General features: G+C 42.2%; 1 protein-coding gene and 1 long non-coding RNA gene across 3 annotated transcripts; one reads left to right on the top strand and one right to left on the bottom strand.

Moving 5' to 3' along the window:
* Positions 1-11,008, bottom strand: LOC120443489. The gene is made up of 3 exons (XR_005615454.1): positions 10,952-11,008; positions 6,301-6,434; positions 1-132 (listed from the first exon to the last, which is right to left on the bottom strand). It is a non-coding gene; the product is annotated as an uncharacterized LOC120443489 (long non-coding RNA).
* Positions 10,153-26,501, top strand: chrd (chordin). 2 transcript variants are annotated; one of them, XM_031735488.2, is made up of 21 exons: positions 10,153-10,560; positions 12,745-12,848; positions 12,973-13,099; positions 15,538-15,684; positions 15,792-15,909; positions 16,211-16,298; positions 17,209-17,344; positions 17,586-17,723; positions 17,835-17,917; positions 19,548-19,695; positions 20,877-20,983; positions 21,322-21,601; positions 21,693-21,928; positions 22,025-22,138; positions 22,779-22,976; positions 23,111-23,204; positions 23,325-23,381; positions 23,940-24,043; positions 24,271-24,534; positions 25,233-25,326; positions 25,550-26,501. In XM_031735488.2, exons 1-21 carry the CDS (start codon positions 10,416-10,418, stop codon positions 25,615-25,617), a joined length of 2,850 nt encoding a protein of 949 aa, XP_031591348.1. In that variant the 5' UTR covers positions 10,153-10,415; the 3' UTR covers positions 25,618-26,501. The 2 variants fall into 2 exon arrangements, with proteins under 2 accessions (XP_031591348.1, XP_031591349.1); XM_031735489.2 differs by lacking the exon at positions 10,153-10,560 and adding an exon at positions 11,112-11,190 and having other exon boundaries at positions 25,550-26,500.
* Positions 26,502-27,818: the final 1,317 nt, after the last annotated feature.

The raw sequence follows: 27,818 nt of genomic DNA, 5'->3' as shown, positions 1-27,818 counted from the left end.
GCTGTGGTGGTGGTCCCGGAGGGCATCGTTTATGCAGGATATTTGTGGTGTTTCAAGGAAAGATGTCTTTTGTCTTCTCCTTGTTTATCCGTGATACCAGTCAGTTAGTGGCTCACCTCCTCAGCATCCAGACTACATCACAGACAAAAAAGAGCAACAATTTCCACAAAGCAACAATAACAAAAACACAATGAAATGCCTACAGTTTACAGTAGCATTTGATTTATTCCTTAGGTTATTTACTTCAACCCTAAATTACTGTACAGTTTTCAGCTTATTTTAGTTACATTACATTAACTTAGCCACACAGATGGGAACAGCGTTAGTTAAGACTTGAAAGTATTGAACAATGTGATAGTGTCTATAAGCACTACATATGTCAACCTCATGGTGGCGCAAGAGGAAAAGTAAGAAAGCCACCAAAGTCAAACGGATGCATCATCTTAGGAGAATAAATAAATAAAATATTGTTAAAATCAATTGAATGCCTGTTGGGATATTTCAGCCTTGGCCAAAGTGATATCCCCAGACCCAGAAATTGTTAAAGACTATTTTTAATGCATAACCAAATCCATAAAAGTGCAGAGAAAATTGAAACTTTGCTTTTCTGTCTCCCTCAGGTGTGATCTCAGTGGATGGTTCTAATGGCTGGTGGCTCGAAAGGCACAGCTTGACTTTTTGGGCAGTGTATGATGGGAACTGTGAGCTGCTTTGTACCATCCCACCTCAAATCAAAACCGTTGGGGTCTTCCTAAACATTGGAGGAGGGACCCTAAGCTTCCACAACCCTCTAACCCAGGAGCATCTCACCACACTGCCAACACGTTTCAGCACTGCTGGAGTGGTCCCAGCTCTGGGCCTGGGCCAGGGCAGACTGAGACTGCGCTGCGGCCTACCCCCGCCTGTTTACGTATTTCTTAGTAAGAACTCAACCTACAGGGAGCCTCATGGAAACAGCAGAAGTGAGTGGCGCCAGGAGGTTCCCTTTCAGTCGGTTAGGAAAGTGATCCAGAAGTTTGAGAAGCTGGCACTTTCGGACTCAGACTCAGGTCTGGTGTCTAGTTTTGGATCATCATGCTCCACCTTGGCTTCCTTTCCAGATGTGGGGGTTCCTGGGACCTTTCAGTCAGGGAAAGCAGGACAGGAAACTGAGCCCTAATAAGAACAGCTTGTGAAACCTTCTCTTCAATGGAAGGATAAAAAAAAAACTCCCACAGATGGCCTGTGTAGTTTTAACTTTAGCTGTCATTTGAAAGGCTAATTTTTAATCTTCACAGACTTTTGGAAGTGTCTGTCCACTCCCTGCGTGACCCCCGGACCTACAATTGACTTTCTCACCAGGAGACAACTAAACAACCCCCACAGATTTGGCTTGGGCCAGAAAGAGTCCTCTGTGATGTGAAGTGTGAGGAAAGGGTGGGTTTTTAGCAGCAGGACTCCTTGATTTGTCTCTGTGTGATGGTTGTCAGACAGTAGGGGTCCTGTGCTCATAGTGCGCACATTTGTTTGTGTGTGTGTGAGAGCAGAAGCACTAACTCTGAGCATTTGCTCAGTTAGTCTTGGATTTCAAGGTGTGTGTGTGTGTGTGTGTGTGTGTGTGTGTGTGCGTGCGTGTGTGTGTGTGTGTGTATGTGTGCACGTGTGTGTGTGTTTGCGTGCATAGGAAGAAACACTGTACAAGTAGCGGGGGATTGAGATGATGATGCATGAGTACAGCGACACCATCCGTGTTGACACAGAGCACCAAGGACAGGTGGTATACTACGCTTATCCTGCAGCCTGTCTTCGATAGGACAGTAAGCCTGCCCCTTTCTGACCCTTTGAAACCCATAGGGCCTCTAAAGACTTTAAAAGAGCAGAGAGGGAGAAAGACAAAACAGCATGCATGAATTAAAGACAGCAGGTGATGGACTGGACAAAAAGGAATGAGCTCAGAGAGTGATTCCCATCTGCTTTTACTTCCAAGAAATCCTAATGGATCAAATGGCTCAGACCATATTTTTAAGGCAGCAAAGTGTGTACACAGTGAAAGCACAGTATATTAAAAGAGTGGCATACTTTTTTACATTGCCAATTGGTTCATTGAACTTTAAGAAGAATCAAACAGGGAAATCAATTAAATGAAAACAATCTTTATTCAACACTTTGTAATTACAGTGTCAAATCTTCATTAAAACTTGACAAGACTTTAAGACAAAGGCATAAAGTCTTCTCACACAGAGTCCACACTGAGGAATGTTTACTGCATTTTTTTAAATAAAAACCAAACTTTACTGGAACGTCTTTTGAACTAAAAGACTGGCTATAAAATACTTTATATTAATTACACAATTACTGCATTCACAAGTCTAATGACTACTTTATGTGCTGTGCCGGCTCAGCGTTCACAATAAAGTGGTTTCTGTTTGTGCTGTGCACTCACTGAAATCAAAGTTATTTTGTTTGCAAATATCTGGATGTGCATGTTAAGCCGTCTGAGATATTATAAGACAGATGTGGCACACACAAAAATTTGGAAGACAAATCTATTGAAGAAATGGCACAGTTGGCATCTGTCTCGCCTCTCCACTGATACATGTGCACAGTAAAGATTCAATTCAGTTTACTTTCATTTACATAGCGCCAAATCACAACAGCTGTCACCTCAAAGCGCTTTATATTGTAAGGTAAAGATCCCACAATAATACAGCGAAAACATCAGCAATCAAGGATTTTTTAGTACATCCTGGGGATAATGAATTACAAGAATACAGCTTAGAAGCAATAAATGCATGGACTAGTTTTTTTGGCATCACTCTGAGACAGGATATGTTTAATTTTAGAGATATTGTGCAAATCGAAGAAAACAGTCCTACAGATTTGTTTAATATGAGCACTGAAGTACGTGTCCTGGTCAAAAACAACTCCAAGAGTCCTCATAGTGTGATTGGATCCCAAGGTAATGCCAACAAGATTCACAATTGTTTTACTGTAAGGCATGGGACAAAAACTTAAAAAATATATTCAAAAATAAAAATCATTCAGTTGGATCTGTCCTTAGTATCTTTAGTTGGTTTAGAAGTTATCTGGGAGACAACAATACATGTTGGTCAATCCTGATCTCATAATTTCATCTTTTCGGTAGAAGTGGAATTTTTTTGGTCTTAATCCCCACGATCCATTCCTGTGCAAGTTTCCAGTAATTGTTTTCTTTAAGTCTACAATTCTTGACTTGGCCAAGTCATTGTGTCCTGACAATTGTTCTGGGTCTTTAGACAAATCTCTCACTTTTTTTCATACTCTTTCTCTATTGAAATCTTTCACTTCCTACCTCTGCCAGGCCTGTATCCTGCTAAAAAGTATACTAACAGAAAGTATCTGACTTGACACAAGAATAAAGCAAAAATATTAGTAACAATCTGTGAATCTGCATCCAACAAGACCCAAGCCTGTGCTGCAGAAAAGCATCATAAGAACAGTTTAAAAACAGTTTAAAATACTTAAGAAAGAGGGAAGGCAGAAGAAGACACCAAACTATGATACTAGATGGCCATGTTACACACGTCAGTGTGAAACCATTCTGAGCCATAAGTGTGTTCATTCTTTGAACAGAAACAGCTATTTGCTCATTTCGGTGTTATTGGTGTTTAAATTCATTTTAATCTGCAGATTAAAGAAAAAAAACTTTAAAGTTGTGTTTTTTGGACATTTCATGCTTTTTTAGGTCTCTGGCTCCACTTGGTTTCACTAATGGCCTCACCACACTAATAACATACTATATTTTGCACAGTATACAATTAAAGTGGTACTGTTTTTGCCATTTTATTTGTCAAATCTGTATTATTTGGGGGTGTTTTAAAAATGTTTTTATTCCTTTCGTTGCACCTCCCTTTTTTTCATGTTTTCTTTCTTTATTTTTTTGTTGCTCCAAACACTTCTGGATTTGTAAGTTTGGGAAAGATTCATTTTGTGATTCTCTGGCAAAGAAAATAATGAAAGCATAAACTTTCCTTCATTTTCTCCTCAATCTTCAGGGCTCCAAGCCCCGCTGGAAGAACCACTGGTGCCGAGGACTATTTATTCTTGGCTCGGCTGATATTCACATTCATTCTTGACCACTTGACTTGTGATTAAGCAATAAAGCCTTATGAGCAACTCCCTCCTGTACCATCCTCTCCTCCCTGCCTGTCTTCAGCGATTGTTTGCCTTTTCTTTCCTATTCCATTGTCTTCCAATGTTCAGTCAGACCACCCAAACAGTAAATCTCATTGAAAAAGAAAAATCCTTGCAATTAAAACAAGCATCAACCAGCAGAAGTTCTTCAGGGGCACTTTTGAAGAGGAGGAGGAGTAGCAGTGGAACTTGGGCCAACTTTCCATTGAGCATCATTCATTTCATGCAAGCACGAAATCAGTTAAGCAGCGGGTCAGACTCTGTAATAACTGATGAGTCAGGAGAAGCTTGTTAGACTGTCGCCTCTCAGACCACTCATCAGGATGACTGCGTGTTGATGTTTAACGGTGGAGGTATTTACCGCGCGAGTAAAAAATGCATGTGCCGTGGCCGCTTTTGGCACAGCTCGCTCTCTCCTTCTCTCTCCCCTCTGCACATCTATCGACTTTTACAAATAAAGTGTGTGGAAGCAATTTGACTCTTGTAAACAGAAATGAGACCGAGTGATGCAGATTTCAAAGGGCCGACAGGAGAGAGCGGGGAGGGTGGGAAGGGAGTCTGCCAGGAAGGATGGATAACGTGTCGTGCCATGTGTGCACATTTGGCAATGTGTGTCGCATTCTGGCTCTCTGAACATGAACTGCACAGCAAGATGCTGGACTTTCTTTTTCCGCCTTTTGCTCAAGTACTGCAAGTGCTTGCAGTACTTGAGATAATTATAATTGAGCATTTGAGTTGCATGCTTTCAGCTGATTTTTTTATTCACCTATTAAATCAAACACGTCTACTCTATTCTATGATCTCATTATGTTTTATCCTTCTTTATATTTTCTTTTGGTTCTTTGTGTTTGTTCTCTTTTTGTCTTTTGCATCCTGTGAAGTAGCTACTTTGAATGGTCTTCTTGTTCAAAGAGGCCCCCCAAAAGTGCACCTAGCTGCCATTATCTTTATTCTTTAACTGATCCTTCAGAGTCTGTGGATCTATCTATACACCTTTACTCTGCAGAGTGATATCTTGAAAAACATGACAGACTAATGCATATAACACAGGAAAAGAACCTAAGTAGAAACATACTAACTATTGAAATAGCCAGACTTTAAAGTACAGCACTACATATAATTATTAAATATTTCTTTAATAATACTATGCCACCCCCAACCAGCAGATGGACTCCACTCCCCCATTCTGTTGGCATTTTCTTCCTGTTTGTCCTTCCCTCTGTTGTCAAGTGCTTGCTCATGGGTGGGTCATCTGATTGTTGGGGTTTTCTCTTTATCATTTTAGGGTTTTGCCTTACAGAATAAAGGACCCTGAAGTGACAGCTGTTGTGATTTGGCGCTCTGGAAATAAAATTGAATTGAACTGAATTCTGCTGAGCTTAGCTTGCCAGCTTTGTCAGGTCTCTACAATACTGGGTTGAAATAGTAGCAGATTTTAAGCAAATTAAGTCTCTTGAATAGTCACACAATCTGAGATTTTGTGCTGACTGACAAACACAACCATGTCATGTATCAAAAAAATGTGTCCTTATTGTTAGCCAATGGCCTTTTCTTGAACACACGAGTAATTAAATTCAGACCTATACTTCTAATTGAGTCTTTGCAGGTCATGTTTAAGTTACTTCTATGTATGTATAAAGCTCAGTGCTATTGCAGACAGACAACCTAAACGCTAACCTAAACACTGTGTTTTGCTTATTGCATAAATAGAGTATAATTTGTTTTCCATGTCTTCTAAAATATTTCTCATTGATTTCACTCTGGAATTAACAAAGCATTCTGATTCGGAATTAGCTCCGAGTAACCACTGCTTATAAAAACATGTTTCCTTTAAGTCTTAGCTCCTTGCTCTATTGTACCTACATTTTAGCACAATTACTCACTGATAAGTATTTTGATCACTGAAAATCACATACTAATTTAAGGTCAGTGTGGGGAAGTTCGCTGGGTGTAAATAGGAAGAGCTTTTTATAATTTCAGCGTAACTTTGTAGACTCTCCACTACTAATCATCTGTTACTCCACACACGCACAAACTACATTGTCCTGGTGATAAACTAAACGCTGGGAACGTCCCCTGTAACTGCACAGGTCTTCTCCCGGAGGTGTCAAAACAAACCGAGCAGCCTCCCCACACACACACACTCACCTCCACTGCATTTGGACATAGCCTATGCTCGCTAATTGCCTGCAGTAATTATGGTCACGCCTCCTCCCCGATCCACAATAGGAGACGGTGAGAAGACAGGGGCAGCGCTCCTTTCTCCACAGTTTCGACTGTGCCTGCAAATTGATTCAGTTTGTATGAATAAACATCAACTCTGCAAGACGTCTTCTTCCATTTGCACATTCACATACTGACTGAGCAAAGGCCCATTTCACTCCCCACTCGCCCGCCCCCTCTCTCCCCTTTTCCGCTACCGGCATCAGTACACAATTAGCTTTACAGCCTCTTATTATTATCAGCATCAGCATAACAGTGGTAGGGGAGAAAGCATGGTGTGCGTCTTAATTTACCCTATTCAGAGAACATTTTTAAAAACACGATAGATAGATTTAAAAAAAAAAAAAGACTTTTCTTTTTTTGATGACAGTTTCCAGCATCTCGAAGTAAGCTACCTCTTTTTCAGATGTCTGCCCTTGATAGAAACCTAAAACGACGCTGGATTCCAAAAGGGAAACGCGCAATTACAACCGGGGCCGTGTATCTAAACATGAGTCAGAAATAATTGGGGTCTTTGAGATGCATGGCGGCAAAAAAGGGAAGGTCACGCAGAGTGTATGACTCTAAAGAGAATAATTCTGAAACCGACGCTTCTCAATGTGAGCGCGTGGAGGCACATCGAGTCTGGGAACAGGTGGTGACTGAAAGGGAGGTGCATGAGCGGGACATCCAGGGCTGACTGATATTCACACCTCCCGTCACTCCGAGCAGCAAACAGGATGCCCCCCTTGAGTGTGCTCTGTGAAATCAGACTGGATGTGGAGGTGGGGGTAGGATGAAGCTGTGGTCGTCTGGCGTGAAAAAAGAGCAAATACACAGCGATTTGCTCTCCATTAGAGAAGAAAGTATCCATGAGTGTATTCGTGGGTGAACCTTTATTATGCGTGATTGACAGCCGATACCCACCGTTGACCACCCCCCCCTCCCTCGCAAACCCAGGCGCGCGCCGCAGGCTCGCTGAGAACTTTTAATAATGTCCTTGTAATGGTGTCACGTAAAAAACATCCACGGCCGTTCTGTGCCAGCAGTGTTTCAGGTTATTGCGCACTCTTCTGAGAAAGCTCCCCGGACAGCGGAGCGGGAATCTTAATAAAATAGAGAGAGCACCGTGTCTGCTTTTAATTATATCCTGATCACAACCGCACAGAGCTGCCAGCATCCACATCCACGGTTAATCGATTTTTACTGGGCTGTAATCTTTCGTGGCAAATTAGAGATGACTTAAGACTTTTGAGCCTCTCCTTTCCAGTCCGCTCATCTCCTGCCTTAAAGCGGAGATTAATGAGGGACAGTGATCAATCCAAGACCATTGTTTTTATCCAGGAAACAATCTGTAATCAATACCGAATAATGACCATTATACGACCCTATAAATCCTGCGGTGGAGGGAAATCCAAGGATCTGAGGCCAAGATACACTCGTTAAAAAAAGATTTACAATGCGATTGAATCTTTGCGAGTTATCAGCAACAGGTCATAAATACGTCATTATAAACATGCTCAGGTTTATTTTTTCTTAATGTCTCTTGATAAAACATACATGAATTATGACTTTATTTAAATCATTTGCTTTATTTCTGAACCTAAAAGTCAGATTTTAGTAAGGGAATATGACGATTTTCCCCTGATAAAAATAAAATAAAGCAAAACAAAATAAAATACTGCAGGTGAGGACTGATTTAATTCGCCGAAGGATTAAACTATTCGATCAGTGTTCCCCCTGCCAGCCTTACAAACCATCAAAATAAAAGTTGCGCTCAGAGCAGAGCGGACACCTTGAAACTTAAATGTGTATTTGTGATCTTTTAGTTGATGGTCGAAAAGAATTACTTTGAGACCTCAGAGAAATGTCGTGTTATATTTTTAAGTACTATGAAACAGAGGTGCCAGACTGATTTTTAAGCGCAGGACACCTCCAATACACAAAAACCCGCTGTCAGTATGCTATGGGGGCTGTATATGTATACTGCGTTTTTATATAGACGATTTGCCATCCCGTCTGCTTAATTAATCACTTTGCAGCGCAGAAGAAAAGAGTCGCTTATCACCCTATCATGAAGAGCAAATAGCCCATCATTGAGTCCCATTGCTGAGGTGAAAGAGGGTTGGGCAGTTGCGATGGGGGGAGCCGCGTAAATCCTCACACTCGGGTGGAAGTGGCTCCTAAAGGCCATGTAATGTGACACATGTATAAAAAAAATAACACCTTACCTGCGCCTTTGGCACGGAACGAATGAAACTGGCGCTTTTTTTAATGCAACGGTTTAATAGAGCTATCAATATTAATGCATTTTCTAGTGTGGACAAAGTAATCCACGGATGAGTTTGAAATGTTGCATAGAGGCGAAAACACATCTACCAGCGAAGCCATACCGATTTAGCACATTTTGCGCAACGATTTAAGATGGAGCTAGTAATATTAATGGCCCTTGCAGTCGATTTGTCGCCAAAGCGGTCTAGGAGGAGGTACATAATATACAGCGGAGTGCACAGTGCTGCTGTGCGTCAGTGGGGTGTGTGGATTTGATAGAAAAGAAGAGCAAAATGAGACACAAACTACCAGGTGAACTGTAAATACAGAAAGCTTGGTAACATTCTTCACAAAGCCTGACCTTTCCTGAACCCTGTGGTATAAATCAACCATGAGCAGCACTATTGTAATGTAAACCTGACCAGTTTGTTCTGGGCTCCCCTCTGTAGGGACCACAGTGAGGAACTGGACTGTTAACCGCTGCTTTTGTTTGATGGGGACATTTCCCAGGGCTAAATAGTCCCTAATAAATTTCACTTGTTGTTGATGTGGTGAATTTGTAAAAGAATTTAGGTTATATAGCCCCCAACACAACCACAAATGAATTAATTTTATTTTAAAATACATGTGATTTTAAGTGGAACCGTTCAAGCAGCTATGGCTTCGAGACAAGCCAAAGGGAAACTGTGCAGGAGGGGGGCACAGAGGTCTGCAGAAGGGCCAGGAGAAATTTGCCATGAGGTATTCCAACTATTTTCATTTGTTTCTGTTAAGTCACTTAGGTCTCAGCGCCAAACGCACTTGAAAAAATAAGGGAACAGAAAGCAGCGGACACTCACACATTCCTTACTGTACATGAGCTGGAGATTCCCACTTTCTCCCCAGAGCTTGTGGCTCATGTCCGTGGGCGTCAGATGGCTGAAAGCGTGGCGCTCATTGCGGTTAGCAGATTAGGCTTTTATCTTACGGCACAGCGCTTTAATCTGTGCAAAGGCCAAATGATTAAAGTTGGGGAAACAGACAGATAAAGGGGTAATCACCGCTAAATAACACCAACAGTGATACAATTACACGAGAACTAAATCAAGAGAGCAGCATGCCACTATCGAAACTCCCACGGGATTGGCACACACACAAAAAAATATAGCTGACACCTTTAATATCGAAGCAGCAGCGTATTAAACTTTATTAAAAGCACCCACGGTCCTTTATAACTTCAACATCAAACATGCAACATGAAAAAAATAGGAGGGGGGTGTTGCAGAGAAGCTATTTTATTTTAACAACAACCAGAAAAAAAAAATTACCAAGCTAATGCAATGCCAGGAAAGATATTTATGCCGTCACCTCGTCTCAGATATGTGTGTTGAAACACACTGCTGTACCTGCCCAGTCGTTTCGACAGCGTATTGAGTTGATAGGGGTGTCGATTGCCCTGTCCATCATCCACCCCCTCACCCATCACCCGGCCCACCCTTCATCTTCCCCCTTCCTCCTCCTCCCGGCTGTTTGGAGCTGTCAGGGAAGCAGCCTATAAAATCAAACGAGACGGGGCTGCGAGGAGACCGCTGGTACCGAGGAAAGACGGTGCAAGTACTGCCCTGCTCACGGAAAACTTTTTGTCTGGCCGAAACTCGGATGATTCTCAACAGCGGACGTTCACAGCTAACGACAAAGGACGTTTTGTTATAAGGAGGAAACTTTTTATTCTCTCTCATTACTGTAATTGCTGGTTTAAAGAAGCCGGTTTCTCGGGAGTTTTTGAAGGGAGTCCTTTGCGGAGGTTTGGGATGCTGCTTCCCTGCGCGCTCCACTCCTTGCTTTGCGCGCTGAGCTGCGCGTGGTGGCTGCACGGAGGAGCGGCCTCGCGGCTCAAGTCTCCCTCTTTGCCCATCCAGCCCGAGACAGAACCGCTGCCCTTCAAAGGCACATCAGGTATGTTGTTTTTGAAACGTAAGACGATTTTGGAAACGTAAGAGAAGCCACCTAAGAAAAGCGGTGTTGCAGCCTTGAGCTGGCAGCTGGTGTATATTGGTTTGTTTTTTGTTTTTTTTATACCAGCAATAGCTATAAAAATGGCCGCACGCTTTGAAAGCCGCTGAAGAAGTTGGCTACCTAAGCTGCATTTGTTAGGATCAGTTTCAGGCTTCCAAATCAGACAACCCCTGCTGTGTAAACAGTTTGTGACCCAGGGGGCAGCACTGAGCAGCAGCTAACTAACAATTTAAAAGTTTGTTTGCTTTAAAACTTTTGTTTAAATTATTTCTTTTTTTATAAGAAGGCTGTATTTTTTCAAGTGTGCATAATTTGGTATAAAAGTACTTACTGTTAAAATGTCTCTTTTTCCCGTGAGTTGTTTCATGGGTGTGGGGTTATGACCCCAGTTCACCCCCCCAGCTGTGCACGTGACAGCAGCGCCGATAGCGGAGCTAGCTAACATTTAAAAACCGTTAAATCTCGACATTTAAAAGTTAGTTTTTTTCCGCTGCAGTAGTACACAGTCGTTTTTTTCTAGTTTCCTCTCCCGGTTCCAGGTTGCTTCATGTGTAAACCAGCGGCAAACATGTGAGTCATAACCGCAGTCGATGCCTTTTGATTCATTTGTGAAAGCCCCTTCGTACAAAAGCTCGCCGCGGTTTTTATAAGGTAACTACTCTGGAGCTCAGAGCAGCGGGAACTCCACGTTAACCACCCCGTTATAACGTGTAATTTCATGTTGGAAACTCTAATCAATCGACTTTCCATTACAAGCGCTGGCTCCTCAGAGCCTCCTCCTCCTCTACTTGAGCGCAGCGCGGAGTGGCGAGGCTCTCCGTTTGGCTCTCCCTTTAACTCGACTGGACTGTTTAAAGTGTGCAGTCACTTTAATGAAAGAATAATGCGAACCAGCTTGGTAGCCGTGAGCGGGGGAGAGCCATCAGCTCGAGTGAAGCTGGCCAGGGTAACATCAAGTTTGTGTGTGCACACACCACATACAGTCACCCTAACCAAAAATAATTATAATACTCCTGCAGTAACTCGGCGTGACAAACACTTAATTATGAGTGCAGCCTAGTAATAACAACACTGAAGGCTATTTTTATCCCCTGTAACATCAATATACAGCCCCGTCCCTACATATTAGGACATGGATGTGTATTTTATAGCCGTGGCTCGGCTCCAGCACACTGGGTTTAAAGTGAAAGGCTCACATGTTCTGCAAGAGTGTTAGAGTTCCTTCACATCCACTTTGGGCAAAATATGGGAAGAGTTGCAGCCCATTGTTCACTTTCATTTCAAAGTAGACTGAAACATAGCTGACCCATCATGTACTGTAAAAATCCTTTTCACTAGAAGTTCAGTATACTGTATAATCTTTATAATATGCCCACTGAATTAATTAAGGCGTGGCCTGTGATCTGTGTGTGTTTCTGGGAATCTCTGATAAGTTTGAGTGGAACTTCTCTCTGGATCATTTAGATCAGACAGGATGCAAAGCTCGAGTTCCAAAATTTGAGGCATCCAGGGAGTTTTGGTAGCTTCCAGCAAGTCTGGGCAGTGAGCTCATGTGTGGGATTTATTTGTTTTTAAGTATGCAAATGGCAATCGTGGTCTGGTATCTGTGGTTTGTCATAAAAATGAGTTTTACTTTTTCTTGCTATTAAAGTGGAGTATTATCCTTATTTTTTAAGTTGTGTGGTTTTTTATTTTTAAATGTTTTAATTTTTTATTATTAGAACTTACTAGAATAGCTTTGCATGATATTCCGTTCAAAATAATCCTTATTTGCCTTATACTCAGCCTTGAGCTTTTGTTCACAGGGGTTTCTTGTATATATCCTCTGATCTTTAAAACTTTGGCCATGTTTAATATGAGGTTCCACCACTTATGACAGAACATAGTAGGAAAACTCTAAATATCAGAAAGGCCAGCTTATCTTTTAATATGTTTTTTTAAAGTTTTGTTGTTGTTGTTGTGTTCCCTAATTAATTTTGGCATATCTCAAAAAGAAAAACATTTTTTTAAGCATATCATTTTGCTTTTCTAATCAAGTTGTTCTTTATTTTGGAAAGAGCCAAAGAAATTAGGTTGTAATCGCCTAATGTTTGCTGTGTGTAATCAACAATGTTGGTGTTGCAGGATGCTCATTTGGAGGTCGCTTTTATTCCCTGGAGGACAAGTGGCACCCAGACCTGGGGGAGCCCTTTGGCATCATGCACTGTGTCCAGTGCCACTGTGAACCTGTAAGTTTTGGCTTAGTGTGATCTCACTCCACATGTTGCGTTTGACTTTTTTTCCCTGCAGTAAGCTGTAACTCCAGGTGAGCTGACTAATGTGTGTGTGTTTGTTTTTATTTTTCTCTGGCAGCAAAAGAGTCGCCGTGGTAAGGTGTCTGGAAAGGTAAACTGCAAAAACATAAAACAAGACTGTCCGGCCCTGGACTGTGACAATCCTGTCCAGCTGGCGGGGCACTGCTGCAAAACCTGTCTTCAAGGTAATCATCCTCTCAGCTCAAATGCTGCTCTCAGCTTTTGTAGATTTCAAGCCATTCTAGTAGTCCTAAACACACGAAAAACAGGCAGCTGAATAAACAAGCATGAACATTCGTAATTCAGTAAACAAACTGTATGTGGAGAGAGCAGTTGTTTCCCCCCTTTGTCACAAGAGCAATTTTTTCAACTTTCTTTTTGTTTATTCTGTTCAACTTCTATTTCTTTCTTTTTCTTCTTCCTCTCTATAACCTTTCCTTGGTTGTTGTTTTTTTTCTTCCCTCCTTGGGTAAGCTTGTTCGCCGTCAGAACAGCTGCTGAATACAATGAGCGAGTCAATTGATTTTCCATTCAGCCGCATCAAATGGACATTTTCTCTAACCAGTCTCAGCTGAAAGCACCACCCACCTATTTAGCCTCATTCTCACATAGTCACTTACCTTGTCTGCACACTGCTGCGCACACAGTCTCACCCTATTAGGAGTCAGAGCTGCTTTACACATGGTCACACACGCACGCGCACACACACACACACACACACACACACACACACACACACACACACACACACAGGGTGGGCCTTCATGCTGCAGTGTTATTCTCCATGGGTGTTTTTCTCCATGGCATGTGTGGTAATGGAATGGAAAGTAAAGGTAAAATACTGTGGAGACACTGTGAGTTTATATATGTGTGTGCATGTCTGTTGTGGTCAAGCTTTAAGGAAAAGGTTGAGTGTGTTTGTCTTAGCTTTGGCACCCTTGCACCTGGTATATTTGTGTAAGTGTTGGAAAATGGTGTGTGTATAAGTGTGTGTGTGAGCACCTGAGGATGTAGTATTACCAACTGGGGAGAAGTGAGAGTGACGCTGCCCAGAAGGGCTTCAGCGTGCCCAGTAGAGCAGAGGAATTATGAGATTGGAGATGAGTTTTAGGTGGTGTGTGTGTGTCTGTGTGTGTGTGTGAATCACACAGCAGACAGTCCAGTTGAGTTCCTCAGGGAAAAAAAGCCTTAGTGAAATAGCGTTTGAGTGAGTAAGAGGCAGTGTGTGGTTTGCTTTCTCAAGAACATGTCAGAGAAGCTGTATTTGGCTGAATGAGCAGCGCTTCATGTGTCACTTTTTGCCTGTGTGTGTGTGTGTGTGTGTGTGTGTGTGTGTGTGTGTGCGTGCGTGCGTGCGTGCGTGTGTGTGTGTGTGTGCAAAGCAGCGAAGGCCACACATAGCATCAGGAGAGTTTGTGTGAAACAGCAGGTCATTGTTAGGATCGCATGCCAGTGTCGCTCCTAATTCTCCTTAAACTCCTTTGCTGCAAGAGACAACCTCGTGCTGGGAGAGAAGAAATAAGTGGCGTCTGACATCTTCTGCCTCATTTGTTTCCTCCCGTCTCTGCTCTTTCTTCTGGAATTTCTACCTGCCATGATCAGCCTAGATTTGTCACTGTCCGATCCCTTTTATCCACATGCTTCGCACTCTATCCATTCTGAAAACACGGCAGCCAGTGTTTTATTGTCATGTGTGAACCAGACTTTGCCACAATGTGTTTTCAAATGTTTGGCTTTATGCTGTTTATCTTGCCAGGTACTGACACTGTTTCAAAGGCAGATGCTGAAAGAAGTCTCAGTACCATAAAAGTAGTTAATAGCAGTTGTTTTTTTTTTCCAGAGAGTTTGATGAGTTGGCTTCACTTATGCAAGAACTTGTGGCTCAAATAAGAGCTCTTTTACTCTGGCGTGCTGTGTGCAGTTTATATGAATTATCATCCTGAAGTATTTCACAAGTCAAAATAAACACCTTAAGTTAATGTTTCTTATTCGTATTTAGTTAAGTTACACCACATGTTTATTTACATTATTTTCTTACTTTTGTATTTACTGAAGTGGGATAAGTCACACACTGTCCGATTTTCACACGTTGACTTTACTTAAAAAATATGCAGACTCATTGCCTCCAAAAGAATATACCAATTATAGTACATCAAATAAAAAAAAACTTTTTTGCACGCTTATTATACACAGGATTTATATTATGTGTTAAGAGACAAACATCTTATTTCTCTTCCCATGCTTGTGTCCTATTCATGTGTTATTGGCTAACCCTTTAGAGTGTTCTCAGCCACACAAACAGTGGAAACCACATTACACATTCACAAGAAGACTAAACAACCTAACTGAACTTATTCCCGTGAGAAAAAGTACAAATGAAATAAATGCAGGCAAAGAGTACAGATAGCTTCATTCTACCTTCATTCTTCATTTAAACCTTTTTCAAATTTACATGTTTATATTATCATTGAAATTACACAAGGTCATTGCTTACATTTATAGTATATAGCCACTGTACATTTCAATACAGTAGTTTGGGAAACTCTCTGTTTGCTTATACACTATTTGATAGTAATTTACAGATTTTTTAGTGAATTTCATTGTTGTTTTTTTTCTTTTATAGGTGGTAAAAAACAGATTGACTCTGTGCTGAACACCTTTGATTATTTCCGCCGAAAGAGCAAAGAGCGAGAGGAAGAACTCCACAAGTCATACAATGATAGATCCTACCTGAGCTCTGAGGACGTGGGGCCTGGGGAGAGCCGCACAGGTATATTTGGAGCACCTGCTTACAAATAGACAGAATTGTCCTGAATACACATGACACAGAGCCTGAAAAAAACACTACAGCTCATGAAACATTCTGTTGTGGTGCAGACTTTGTAGCAGTGCTGACAGGACTGAAGGACTTGTGGCTGCCCAGCTCCAGTGGAGTTGCCAGAGTTCGCTTTACTCTGACCAGAAGCAGCCTGACCTTTTCCATCACGTACCAGAGGTGAGACTCTTTCCTTCTCTTCAGATGTCGCTCTGTTCTTTTTTTTGTTTAAAGATCGGGTATGCTAATATCAGTGCCTGTTACTAACTATTCCACCTCCTTTCCAGCTTATTCCAAACAAACCTCCTGTGTTAATATATTTTTATTTTTTGGAAAAACAAACTTTGTTTTTTGAATAGCAGTCAGTATAATAGAATACAAAACTGGAATTGGAGAAAAAAATGATATTTATTTTCAATAAATTAAAAGTTTGTCAACTTTTCTGCCTGCATTTCGCTTACATTTCCCTCTGGCTTTCCAGAATGGGCCGTCCCACTAAGATTGCCTTCCTGGACTCAGATGGGACCCCTGCTTTCGAGTACAGAGTCCCCAAGGGAGACTCCGACATGGTAAGAATAGAAAATCATCTCCTCACATCCTGTTACATATGCGTGAGTGTTCCTAGACAGAAAGGGAAACTAAGCACCAGTGTAATGAACACTCACCCTGCCACTTCTTCACTCATAACTCACTCTGCAATAATAAACAATAAACACACTCGCTGACAACCAAATACACACACGGTGACACTTCTTCTCTGTTCCATTGCCCATTTTTAAACATGACAGAGTCTCCCTGATTGCGGTTGGCATCAACACGTGGCCCTTCAGGTTTTTAAGGTTAATAGCAGGCTAGCGTTATCCAGATAAATCTGTAAACTGATATGTTGATGTAACAGTAGTAACTGTGCATGCATGTCCACATACTTCTCGAGGTCTGACTCTTGTCACTAAGCATCATTTCCTGCCAAAACACACACACATCTCCACATTCCATTTCAGTCCTGAACTGCCTGCTCAGTGAGGCAGGAGCCCCCTAAATGCAGGTCCCAGAAATTGGGCCTGTTATTATTTTTAGATAAATGTCAGCGTCAAGCGCCAGAGGACCTTAGAGAAAACACTCTGGCATGAGAAAAGGAAGGGGGTTTTGCTTAAGCAAAACTTTTGGGAAAGAGAGGATTTTTCACATGTTACATCACTGCTTAGCAGGGGGACAGAGAACATCGCTAATTAAAATGGAGATTACCCCTGAACTCTTGAGTTATGAGGCACAGGCACAACGCCACATTTCTTCCCTCTGCTCTCAGGGAGAGGTTTTATGTTGAAGCTTTGCAGCCCAGGATTGAGAGTACAATGGTTGGATGTATTCAACAGATGTGCATGTGTTGTCTGATATGTGTTTTTGCCACATGCATGCTATCCTGAAGAAGTATAAAATGATTTCCATCTTTTAAGCACCTACCTGCTTCTGTGTGTGTAGATCTGTGGAGTATGGAAGAACGTGGCTGAGCCTCTACTGCGACAGCTGCAGTCTGAGCAGATGCACATCAGTATGTCCACAGGCCAACGAGACGAAGTGGAGGGAAGGATCATCAAACACAGAGCACTGTTTGCTGGTGTGTATCCATGTGGGATGCTGTAGCTCTCCAATGGCTCATTTTATTTTAGACATGTGTACGCCTTTGTCTTTGTGTCACAGTACACAAGAAGCTCAATATTTACAAAGTAGCAGAGCCGTGTATATTTTCATGTAATCTTAAAAGGCTTCGCGTGGATTAATGTAGCTAAAATGTGCTGGCTTTGTTTACAAGTCCTGTAAGAGAATGCAGATCTAATGTGCACATGTGTTACATACAGAGACATTCAGTTCAATACTGACGTCAGAGGAAGAGAATTCAGCCATGGGAGGCATTGCTATGTTGACGCTGAGTGACACTGAGAACAACCTCCATTTCATCCTCATCCTGCAGGGCCTCATCCAACACAGAGATAGAGGTGAGAGGGAGGAGGAAGTTCACTAGAAATCTTTCTGTAAATGTAGATGCTTTAATATGAAAGTCAAGGAATGTAAAAGAGTGACACTGAGACAACTCTGTCTCTTCTCAGACCCCATTTTGGTGCCCATCCGAGTCCAGCTGTTGTACCGGCAGCACATCCTGAGAGAGATCCGAGCCAACATCACGTCTCATGTAAGTACCCAGGGGCAATAAGCTTGATGTAGCCACCATTTCACACCTCGCAACACTCCTTTTTAAGACTCACTTCTTCTTCATGTTTCTTCTGGGAAATTATTTAAAAATGTTATTTTTAAATAAGGCATCCATCCGTAAGTGACAGGTAGTTACTGTGTATATTGAGTTGAAATATTTAGTTTAATGTCACAGTTTCACAAAATATTTGGGTATTATGCCGAAAATTAAATGCCAGATTTTGAAACCTAAATGTTGACAGGTATGATATTTTGTACCCAAAAAGAGCCAATCCATCACCAAGTAAAATAAGTGGGCACTTTGGGTAAAGTAAAATAGATGTATTTATATCTGAGACAGACTAAAAGTTAAAGGTGACTGGGGAAGGAGTAGTGTTGTTTTCACTAAAACACTTAGGACACAGAACATCCCACGCCTCCTTCTCTCAGAGATGGATGTGGTTTTGTCACCACATCCTAGTTATGTTGCCACTGCCGCTGCTCTGATCACAGAAAAGACAAGACTAAAAAAAAAACTGGATGGAGAGAAAACTAGAGGAGAGAAAGTTAGCAAGTAGTTTTGCATGAGACAGATGTGAGCTTCGGATGAGACGTCTGGGAGACAAAAAGAGAGGAGGGTAGGAGGGAGGTAAAGAGGATGCACTGCGTACACACTCCTCACACATGTCAGTGGTTAGTGGTCTGTGGGGCTGAGATGGATGGAGGGAGGAGGAGGAGGAGGAGTGATGAAAGGCGGGCCTGTTTTTAATTCTGCAAGGAATTGCGTGAAGGGCCGATGCGCCTCTCTTTCTCTGAGAGACTGTCCATGAAAAATACTAGCAAAACACAGACTTTAACTATGAATTACATATCATACACCATTTCTAGCTGGGCAATGATGATGAAGATAATTGGCTTTATTTTTACAACACACTTCCTCCTCTGTCATAATTGTGTCCATCCCCCCCCCCCGTTGCCATCCCCACTCTGTTTTAGCCTCTCGCTGTGCGGATTTATGGTACATGTGTATTTATATTGAACTGCGGCCCCACAGGCCATAAAAGTAACATTTCTCCAACACACTCGTGTGCATCTGTCCTATTAATCCAACATTTTTCAACGTCTTCTTGGAGACCGGTCAGCCTGCATTAAATTGAATTTCTCTCAGTATGAAACTTTTTAAGGCAATTCAAGCCATATTTTTTGCCCCAAGTTTTAAGTGTGCATGTATGAGTGGGGGCAATTTTAAAGCTGTGTTCTTTCTGTAAGAAAGCCATTTGTGCCCTTAATGCTTTCTGACTTTGTGATTCCTTTCTGACTGCCCTATTTATTTTATCTCAAGCCAATTTCACTGTCTTTCGGCTTTTGTTTTTGCTCTCTTTGCTGCATATCACATTTTGATTGTCCCAGAATGAAGAAAATTTTTTATTTTAGTTGGAAACTGGTTTAAATAAGTTCAGGTTTCGTTACTCTGGTAACATGCCAGTGTTGTGCCAACATCCTGTCAACAACATCCAAAATGGCATAATGTGACATTTTTATTGCTAGCATTTGAAAAGGCATTTGTTTTAAGAGGAAAATGGTTTTATATTTATCCACATTTAACTTTTCTTACTTTTCAATGTGTGCAGGATCCGGACTTTGCAGAGGTGCTGACAGACCTGAACAGCCGTGAGCTGTTCTGGTTATCTCGCGGTCAGCTAGAGATCGCAGTGGCCGCCGAGGGTCAGGATCCCAGGCAAATCTCAGGTTTCATCACAGGCAGAAAATCTTGTGACAGTAAGTATTTACTGCAATCAGCCCATCCTCTCCTACATGTCACCAGCAATGTTAAGGCACCAGACAATGAGGCTGCTGAGAACATGTTTGTTGGTTTGCTGCTCGTCCATCTGTGGACTGTTTTTGTCATTCACCTCTATAAATACTTTCTTTCTGTCTGGATTCTTTCAAGTCTTATCGCTGGGGGAAAACCATGTTTATAGACCTTCTGTTTGACTTGGTGGCCCACCAAGACTGTTTGCGCGTGCGCGCGTGTGTGTGTGTGCGTGCACGCGTGCGGATGCGTGTGTGGCTGGAGGAATGTTGTGGACAGCTTAATCGTCTGAAACAGTTAAAGCATGCACACAGTCTTTCAGTGCAATGCATATTTGGACATTTCACATTAGCGTGAAACATTTATTGTAATACACAGACACATATGTATGAAGATGCTGGTTTGTAACATATTTACACACACATAGTCACTCACACAGTTGCACTGCCAAGGTCACAGTCTGCAGGACGTGGGTTTCCCTGCCAGTGTTCCAGTCCTGTGATTAACAGCTTGATATTATGTCTGAAGAATTCAAACCCAATCCCCCCCCACCCCCCTTCCCACTTTTTCCCACTCTCATTCCCACTCTCTCTCCCTTCATTTCTCTATCCCATCATCTGCTGTCCTCTTTGGCATCTTTCCTCCTCTCTGGCTTCTTTCTGTCTGTGTCATTTTCAGACGTTTTTCTCAGCACTCTCCTCTCTTACTCATTCCCTTCTGTCCTCTCAGCCCACTCTTTTTAAGCCTTCTGCATTCAGCTAAGGTTACCTCATTTTGAAGCTTAAATCTTGGGTGGGTTATTGTATGCACGTGTGTGTATGCACGTGTGTGTGTGCACGTGTGCTAACATTTATGTATTTGGCCTGAGTGCCACACAAGCAGACACGCCTCCTGACTAGTTGTCCAATTTAATCTGCCCTCTCAGTGACTCTTTTTCAGTAAATGGATAAAATCATGGGCATGTGGCTGTAATATTTTTTATTCTCAGAAAACTTGAGTGTGACAGAAATCATTGCATCATCTTGCATGTCGTCAGGCTGTACATTAAAGAGAGGGGTGTCAACGGGGCTGATTTTAGATAAGCAGTGTGAGCAGGAATGTGCTCTGAAGTGGATTTTTGATATGAATCTGTCTTTCTCTGGCTCAGCTATTCAGAGTGTGATGTCCAGCAGTGATGCATTGATCCCGGGGAAGACGGGAGGTGTGGGATCTGCTATCTTCAACCTCCATGATAATGGAACGCTGCAGTACCAGGTATGAGTCTGCTCACTTTTGGAGGGTTGTTGTTGTTCACAAATGTGTCTTGCAATACATATTTTGACTGGATTTGACTCAAATTTTATTTGAGTGTTGCAAGAGATCTAGCTGCATTTCTGTCAAGGTACTTTAGTCAAAATAGGATTATTATTTCCATGTGCAGTAATTTCTGTTTAGTGTGACTCTGTTCTGGGGCCTCCCCACCCTGTATGTTTCCATGTATACATGGAAAGCATAAACACAGAGAGATCAGCATTAACCCCCACCCTTAGAATAAAACAGGCAACACTGACAGTGATTAGACTTCAACCTTTCTCTCTCCTCCTCTTCTTCAGGTTCAGGTCGCAGGGCTCACCAACGATGTCGTCAGCCTCACCATCGAGTTGAAGCCACGTAGGAGAAACAAGCGCTCCGTCCTGTACGATTTAACGCCAGAGTTCAGCAAGGCCACGGGGCAGGCGATAGGCAGCTGGAGCCGCCTGGAGGCCCGACACATCCACATGCTGCTGCAGAATGAGCTCTTCATCAATGTCGCAACAGCACACAGCCAGGAGGGGGAGCTTCGCGGACAGATCAAGGCCCTCCCTTATAGTGGCCTAGAGGCACCTAGACATGGTATACATTGATTAAGGTTGTGAAATTAATGTAAAAAACCATGCCAATATGCGTGCAAATATTCTGAACTGCTTCCTCCTTCTTCCTCCAGAGTTGCCAACCCCTCTAGCTGGCCACTTTGTGTCCCCACCAGTAAGAACGGGTGCTTCTGGCCACGCCTGGGTGTCAGTGGACAGACACTGCCACCTGCATTATGAGATACTTGTTGCAGGCCTCAGCCAAACTGACGACCTGACGGTGAACGCCCGCCTCCACGGACTGGCTGAGATCGGAGAGCTAGATGATAGCACCCACATGAGGTTGCTCACTGGCTTCTATGGCTCAAAGGTACATCAGTGTACACAATAAATGTGTCCTTACGCACATCAGTGTATTTGGAGTAAAGAAGGCCACTCAATGTTTTTGTCTTTTGGTCTCCTCAAGGCTCAGGGAGTGTTAAAGGACATCAGTGTTGAATTACTGAAACATCTGGACCAGGGAACAGCCTTCATCCAGGTCAGCACCAAGCTCAACCCGAGAGGAGAAATACGAGGACGGGTATGTACAACTTTGGTGTGCTCAATTTCTGCTTTTTTTTTTTTTTTTTTTAAAATAGGCACTTCAATCTCGGATCATATATAAAAGATGATTGTAACCACTATGATTTTCACATTTAGAAGTGTAATTTTGGATGTGTGCAAACGGGAGCTTCTTTTGGCAATCTAAAGTAGCCTTGTGTTTGCGAGGTTGCGTGATTGCCCACTTAGTGCCCACTAGCCCACACAAAACAACACACTTTCACAGCCATAGCCCACAGCTGCTTGCAAAGCTACCTGCAGCATTGCAGGTGTAGTTGTTGAACAATATGTTGTTTAACAGTTGAACTAAGAAGAGTGATCTCTCACACACTTGGAACAGAAGTATCCAGCTGTTTTAATAGGAAACAGGTCCAACACATAAACAGCCATATGCTCAGGAGCACAAAAATGCTCCATTTAAGAACAATTAACAAGATGGCTTGACACCGGTTTTGAGTCAGCTGTGTCCAACAGATAACTCTTGCCCTAACCTTTCTTTCTCCTGTTTTCTTTTTTTTCATCTTTCTTTTTATTCCTCCCACCCCTTCTTGTTTTTCTTTCATGCCCTCCATGTCCATCTGTCGCTTCCTTTCTTTTCCCCACACATTCCCTCTCACCAGGTCCATGTGCCAAACAACTGCGAGTTTGGGACCAGGAGCGAGGCAGAGGAGGAGGAGGAGGAGTTGGAAGACTTTCTGTCAAAGGACCCCGAGGAGCTAAAAAAAGACCCCCATACCTGCTTCTTTGAGAACCAGCACTACCCTCATGGTTCCAGCTGGACGCCCAACTATGACAAGTGTTTCTCCTGTATCTGCCAGGTTAGCACCAGAAACACAAAAAATTGGTTTTTTGATGTTTAAATGAATCATTTTAATAGAATGTTAAAACATTTAAAAAGCAGGTCGCGTAAAATTCAAGTCCGTGTCAAATCTTTGTGGGCTTTTTTCTGTAGAAGCGAACAGTAATCTGTGATCCAGTCATCTGCCCGGCGTTGACCTGCTCCAGAACCATTAAACCGGAGGGCAAATGCTGCCCCATCTGTGATGGTGAGTTAGCCCGTTTTTAGTTGAGCATCAGGTTTCATACTGCTTTCTGTGGATCTATTTTATTCCCACAGCAATCATAAAGCTTCAAACTAATTCCTCCATTTCCTTTTTCCTGTACAGAGAGGAAGGAGCTCAAGGATGTGAAAGCTCCAGAGAGGGTTGATGAACATCCTGAAGGTAGGGACCACTTCTCCTGTCTATAACTCGGCTCTTCTTTCTTTCTCATTCTTTAAAAGGGACCTTTTTTTGCTTGTTTCCATCTCCTATAATTTTTTCTTAATCTTTACTTCAGTACTTCTGTGTGAGTTGAAAGAATACTGGGCCTTGATGAAGCTCCTCAGATTATTTGCTGAGTGAAAGTCATTTTAGCTTTGTTCCTCCTCTTTTTTTCAGTCAGTTTTTTTTCTGATTGGCTGCCCCTCATAAAACAGATTAGAGCAGCGACAGGTGGGTGGGGATTCTGCAGTTTTTGCCAGAGCTATGTGCCAGAGATGATCACATTAAGATCATATTGAGGATATCTGCTCTTACTAAACCAAAAGTCAGACCAAAAAGATCATTTAAAGGCTCTGGGTTGTACATACACGAGTGTATAAGATAAACTACCATAACAGCAAATGTAAAAAATAAAACGTGTAACAGGTCTTCTTTCATTTTTATTTTGCCTTTATTTCTGCATGTCTCTGTGCTGCATTTTTTTCCTGACTGTCCTCAGTAACCCTTTCTCTCTGTCAGGTTGTTACTTCGAAGGAGACCAGAAGATGCATGCCCCTGGGACCACATGGCACCCCTTTGTTCCTCCTTTTGGCTACATTAAATGTGCCGTGTGCAGTTGCAAGGTAAATACATATCAATAAATCCCCTCACATCTGGCTGGCTTTACTTTCTGGCTCTTAATGGGTCATTTGTTTTGTATTAGAGTCCAAAGAAAGTGAAGCCTTAATACATTTCTCATCAGTTCTTTCTTGGGAAATGTCCAAACTATTTATGTGGAAAAAGCAATAAGTCAGCTGCTGAAGTTAAAAATTGCTGCTGACCTCCTGCTGTTGCTGTGTTTTATCCATAGGGATCTACAGGAGAGGTTCACTGTGAGAAGGTGACATGTCCAATGCTGACCTGCAGTCACCCAGTGAGACGTCACCCCACCGACTGCTGCAAGGTGTGTCCCCAGGAGGAGAGGACCACTGCAGCCCTGGAGCACAGTGACATGATGCAAGCAGACAGCCCCAGATACTGCAAATTTGGCAAGAACTACTACCACAACAGCGACAGCTGGCATCCCTGGGTGCCACTCTTCGGGGAGATGAAGTGCATCAACTGCTGGTGTGATGTAAGTAAATATGACACAAGAGGAAATTCTCTTACTTTAATAATATAAAAGTAACATTATGGTAAAGTTTTTTCTGATACTTAATGGATGATAGATGATATTTTCATTATATGACTAAGGAAATGAATCATAGTTCCCAGAGAGTTCAGACTAAATGTATTCAAGATAACTGAATACAAGATCTGATAAGGAACTGAGGCCAGTAATGTGAATAGGCTGTGTGTGTGTGTGTGTGTGTGTGTGTGTGTGTGTGTGTGTGTGTGTGTGTGTGTGTGTGTGTGTGTGTGTGTGTTGAGTCATCCCCCTGTTCAGTATTTAAAGTGCCTCTCAGCTCGCTGTATTGGTTAATCTGTTTGGTCAACTCTCACTATTTTCAACATCCTCATTTCCAGCTCCAGTAGGCAACAGCTGGTTTCGGTTAAGATCTCTAATAAAAACTTTGTATCCTACGTACTCATTCTAGCTTATGGAGTTAGCTACCTCTGTTAGCTAGAGTGGGTAGTGAAAATAGTGCTTAGTAGCTGAAAAGCTAGATAATCTGAAAAAATGATCAAAAAGGAGACCCAATTAATGCATTTATTCAGTGTTGAGTTTACAGTTAAAAATACAGCAGGTATGTCTAATATTATCAGAGGAAACAAACAACCTTTACTGCCACATGTTGCTTATTTTCATGAATCCTTCCTTTTCCTCCACAGCACGGTGTGACCAAGTGTCAGAGGAAACAATGTCCACTACTGACTTGCTCCAACATCACCCGCACAGAGGGCTCCTGTTGCCCCGAATGTCTCGGTAAGCATACTCTCTTGACCTTTTGAGAGGTCGCTTTATATGTAATAAAAAATCTGCGATGAGTGTAAATAGCTATCAATTACATGTAAATATCTGCACTGAAAGAATTTGCTTCTCGCCCGGTTAAAAACGTTGTACTTGGAAGCTGTTTCTGCACAGTGTTAGCATAAAAGCACAACATCCTGTTTCGTGGGTGCTCAGCACATTTTGCTTTTATCTATAGATGACAAAGAAGAAGATGACATGGTGATGAAGGCTCCAGACAAAAGACAAACCTGGAGACACCACTGATCCCTGAGCCTCCCTTATTCGTCCAAGATGGACAAAAAGCCAGAGCTGCTCTCTGAGGTCTTCCTTCCTCCCTCCCTCCCCTCCCCTGACACCCACCCTGTATCAGCTTCAGGATTGTAACGAGACAAAGTGGACACAGCGGGCCTGTAAAATGGAAATAAAAGACTCAATAAGTGAAGGAATGAAAACTGCGGGGAGAAGACCCACCAGCATTTACTTACATGCTGCCTTCATTTTCGTGCCTTGATCATGTGTTGGATTTTTAATTGTAATTTTTTTTGGAAGCAGCTCAACAAAAAATGGACAAATGGTGTAAACAGATAATGCTATTCAGTGTTCAGAAATCCAGCTGGACTTTTAAATGTTGGTAATATTGAAAGAGCTAGTTGTATTTGACTGACAGAGCTTCTTTGTGAAGCACAGCTTAAATCAGTGTGAATGTGTGTGTGCAAGTGTTTCCTTTTTTTACCTGTAAAGAATATAAATAATAAGCAATACAAGATCTACAAGACTGAAGTTGGCAGGGTTTGAAAATTGTCTGCCACAGTCTGCTGCTTTCATTGTTGTGTTTCCACCCGGTGTCGCTCACGTATGGATCAGTGCCGCTTGACAGCAAGAGGTCTGAAACACCTCCAGTCGATCTCAGCGCTTCTCTGCTCTGCTCTGGTTATTCCTCTAACCGTTTTGACTTTCATTCAGATCTCATGATGCCCGTTGTCTTTGTTGTTTATGAATATGAAGCTTGTTTACATTTTGTATTTATTGAACAGTGTGAAAAAAAATAAAAAAGATGTTTGTTGGTAGAAGCGGGCTGATAATCCTTCTGTCGTTGGTTTTTCATCATTTATACATCGTCACTTGTCATTTAAGGTCGGCAGGATTTTTATGCTGCTTTCCTCTCTGAGTTTCCCGGCATGTTCCTCTCCCACAGTGTTGGAGCTGTGGAGTGGGAGTGACAGACACGAGTGATTTGACTTCATCCTTAGATTTTGCTTTCTCTTTCTCCTCTGACCTCCCATTTCTGTCATTTAATTTCCTGTTTCTCATATTCCCTTTTATATTTTTCCTTTTGCTCCATCTGTTCTTTCTTTTTTCTTTCCCCTGCTTGTTTTCCACATCACTCACCACATGTGCTGTGTAATGTTTTGTCCCATACATACCTCACAATGAAAAGACACAGAGGCAGAGCGCAGACAGACCGGAACATAAATATATTTTCACAGATGTACACATGTACAAAACTCCTGAATCAGGAGCGCACACACTGCCAAAGGGCATACAGAATTCTTTCCATTACACACACACACACACACACACTCACATAGAAATCTGCTGCTGCACTCTGCTGGACAAAGCACATTAATACACCAGAGGTGTGTGCTGAAAAACAGCTGGTTTACCACACACCTGTCCACCTCCACTATGTTTGCCAGTCTGTGTTTGTCAGAGAGTAGGGATAGTGAAAGTCAAAGGTTAAGTATCCTGTGGTAGCCTGTGATCACACGTATGACAGATGTGTGATTCCTGCACCTGCACGCATAGTAAGGCCATGTGTGAATATGATTTTCTAACAGAAATGACAAACATCCATTTTTCCAGATCGTTTTTTAAGCCTTGCTGTGCTATAGCTGTTTCGTCTGTCGCAGATGGGAAACATCTGACTATTTCTGGGATGAGTTATCATCCTTTTTTTCTCCTCTGTGCTTAAATAGAACATGGATGACCTGCTGCTTTGAATTTCTGTCATTCATTCAAAACCAGATCTGATTTTGCTGTTCCCTTACAGATTCTGAGCCCCAAATAGGTAAAGATACATCATAAAAAAGCATATTAACCATTCTCTCATATTACAGATGAGCAGTGTTGGGTAAGTTACTTTAAATTAGTAACTTAGTTACATTACTAGTTACTTCTCTAAAAAAGTAACTCAGTTACTTCAAGTTACTTGTTACTTTCAAAGTAACTAGTTACTAGGGAAAGTAACTTTGGTTTTACTCAGACTTCTCTTGTTAATGTGTTGCTTCCGTAACTGGAGACCCAGCAAGAGTACCAGTCTTCTAGCTTGCTTACTTGCCACAAGTGCACTGTGCCACCTACCAATAGAAAGGAAAAAATAATGTGCACATTTCCATGAGAGAAATCCCACGCCTGGACCGTCGTTGACCGCCGCCATGATTCTAGCCTGCTTTTTACATCCAACA

Source organism: Oreochromis aureus, linkage group 14 (assembly GCF_013358895.1).
Source record: "Oreochromis aureus strain Israel breed Guangdong linkage group 14, ZZ_aureus, whole genome shotgun sequence".
In the NCBI taxonomy this organism is placed as follows: domain Eukaryota; kingdom Metazoa; phylum Chordata; class Actinopteri; order Cichliformes; family Cichlidae; genus Oreochromis; species Oreochromis aureus.
Note: the sequence above shows the minus strand (reverse complement) of the source record. Positions and strands in the feature narration are given on the sequence as shown.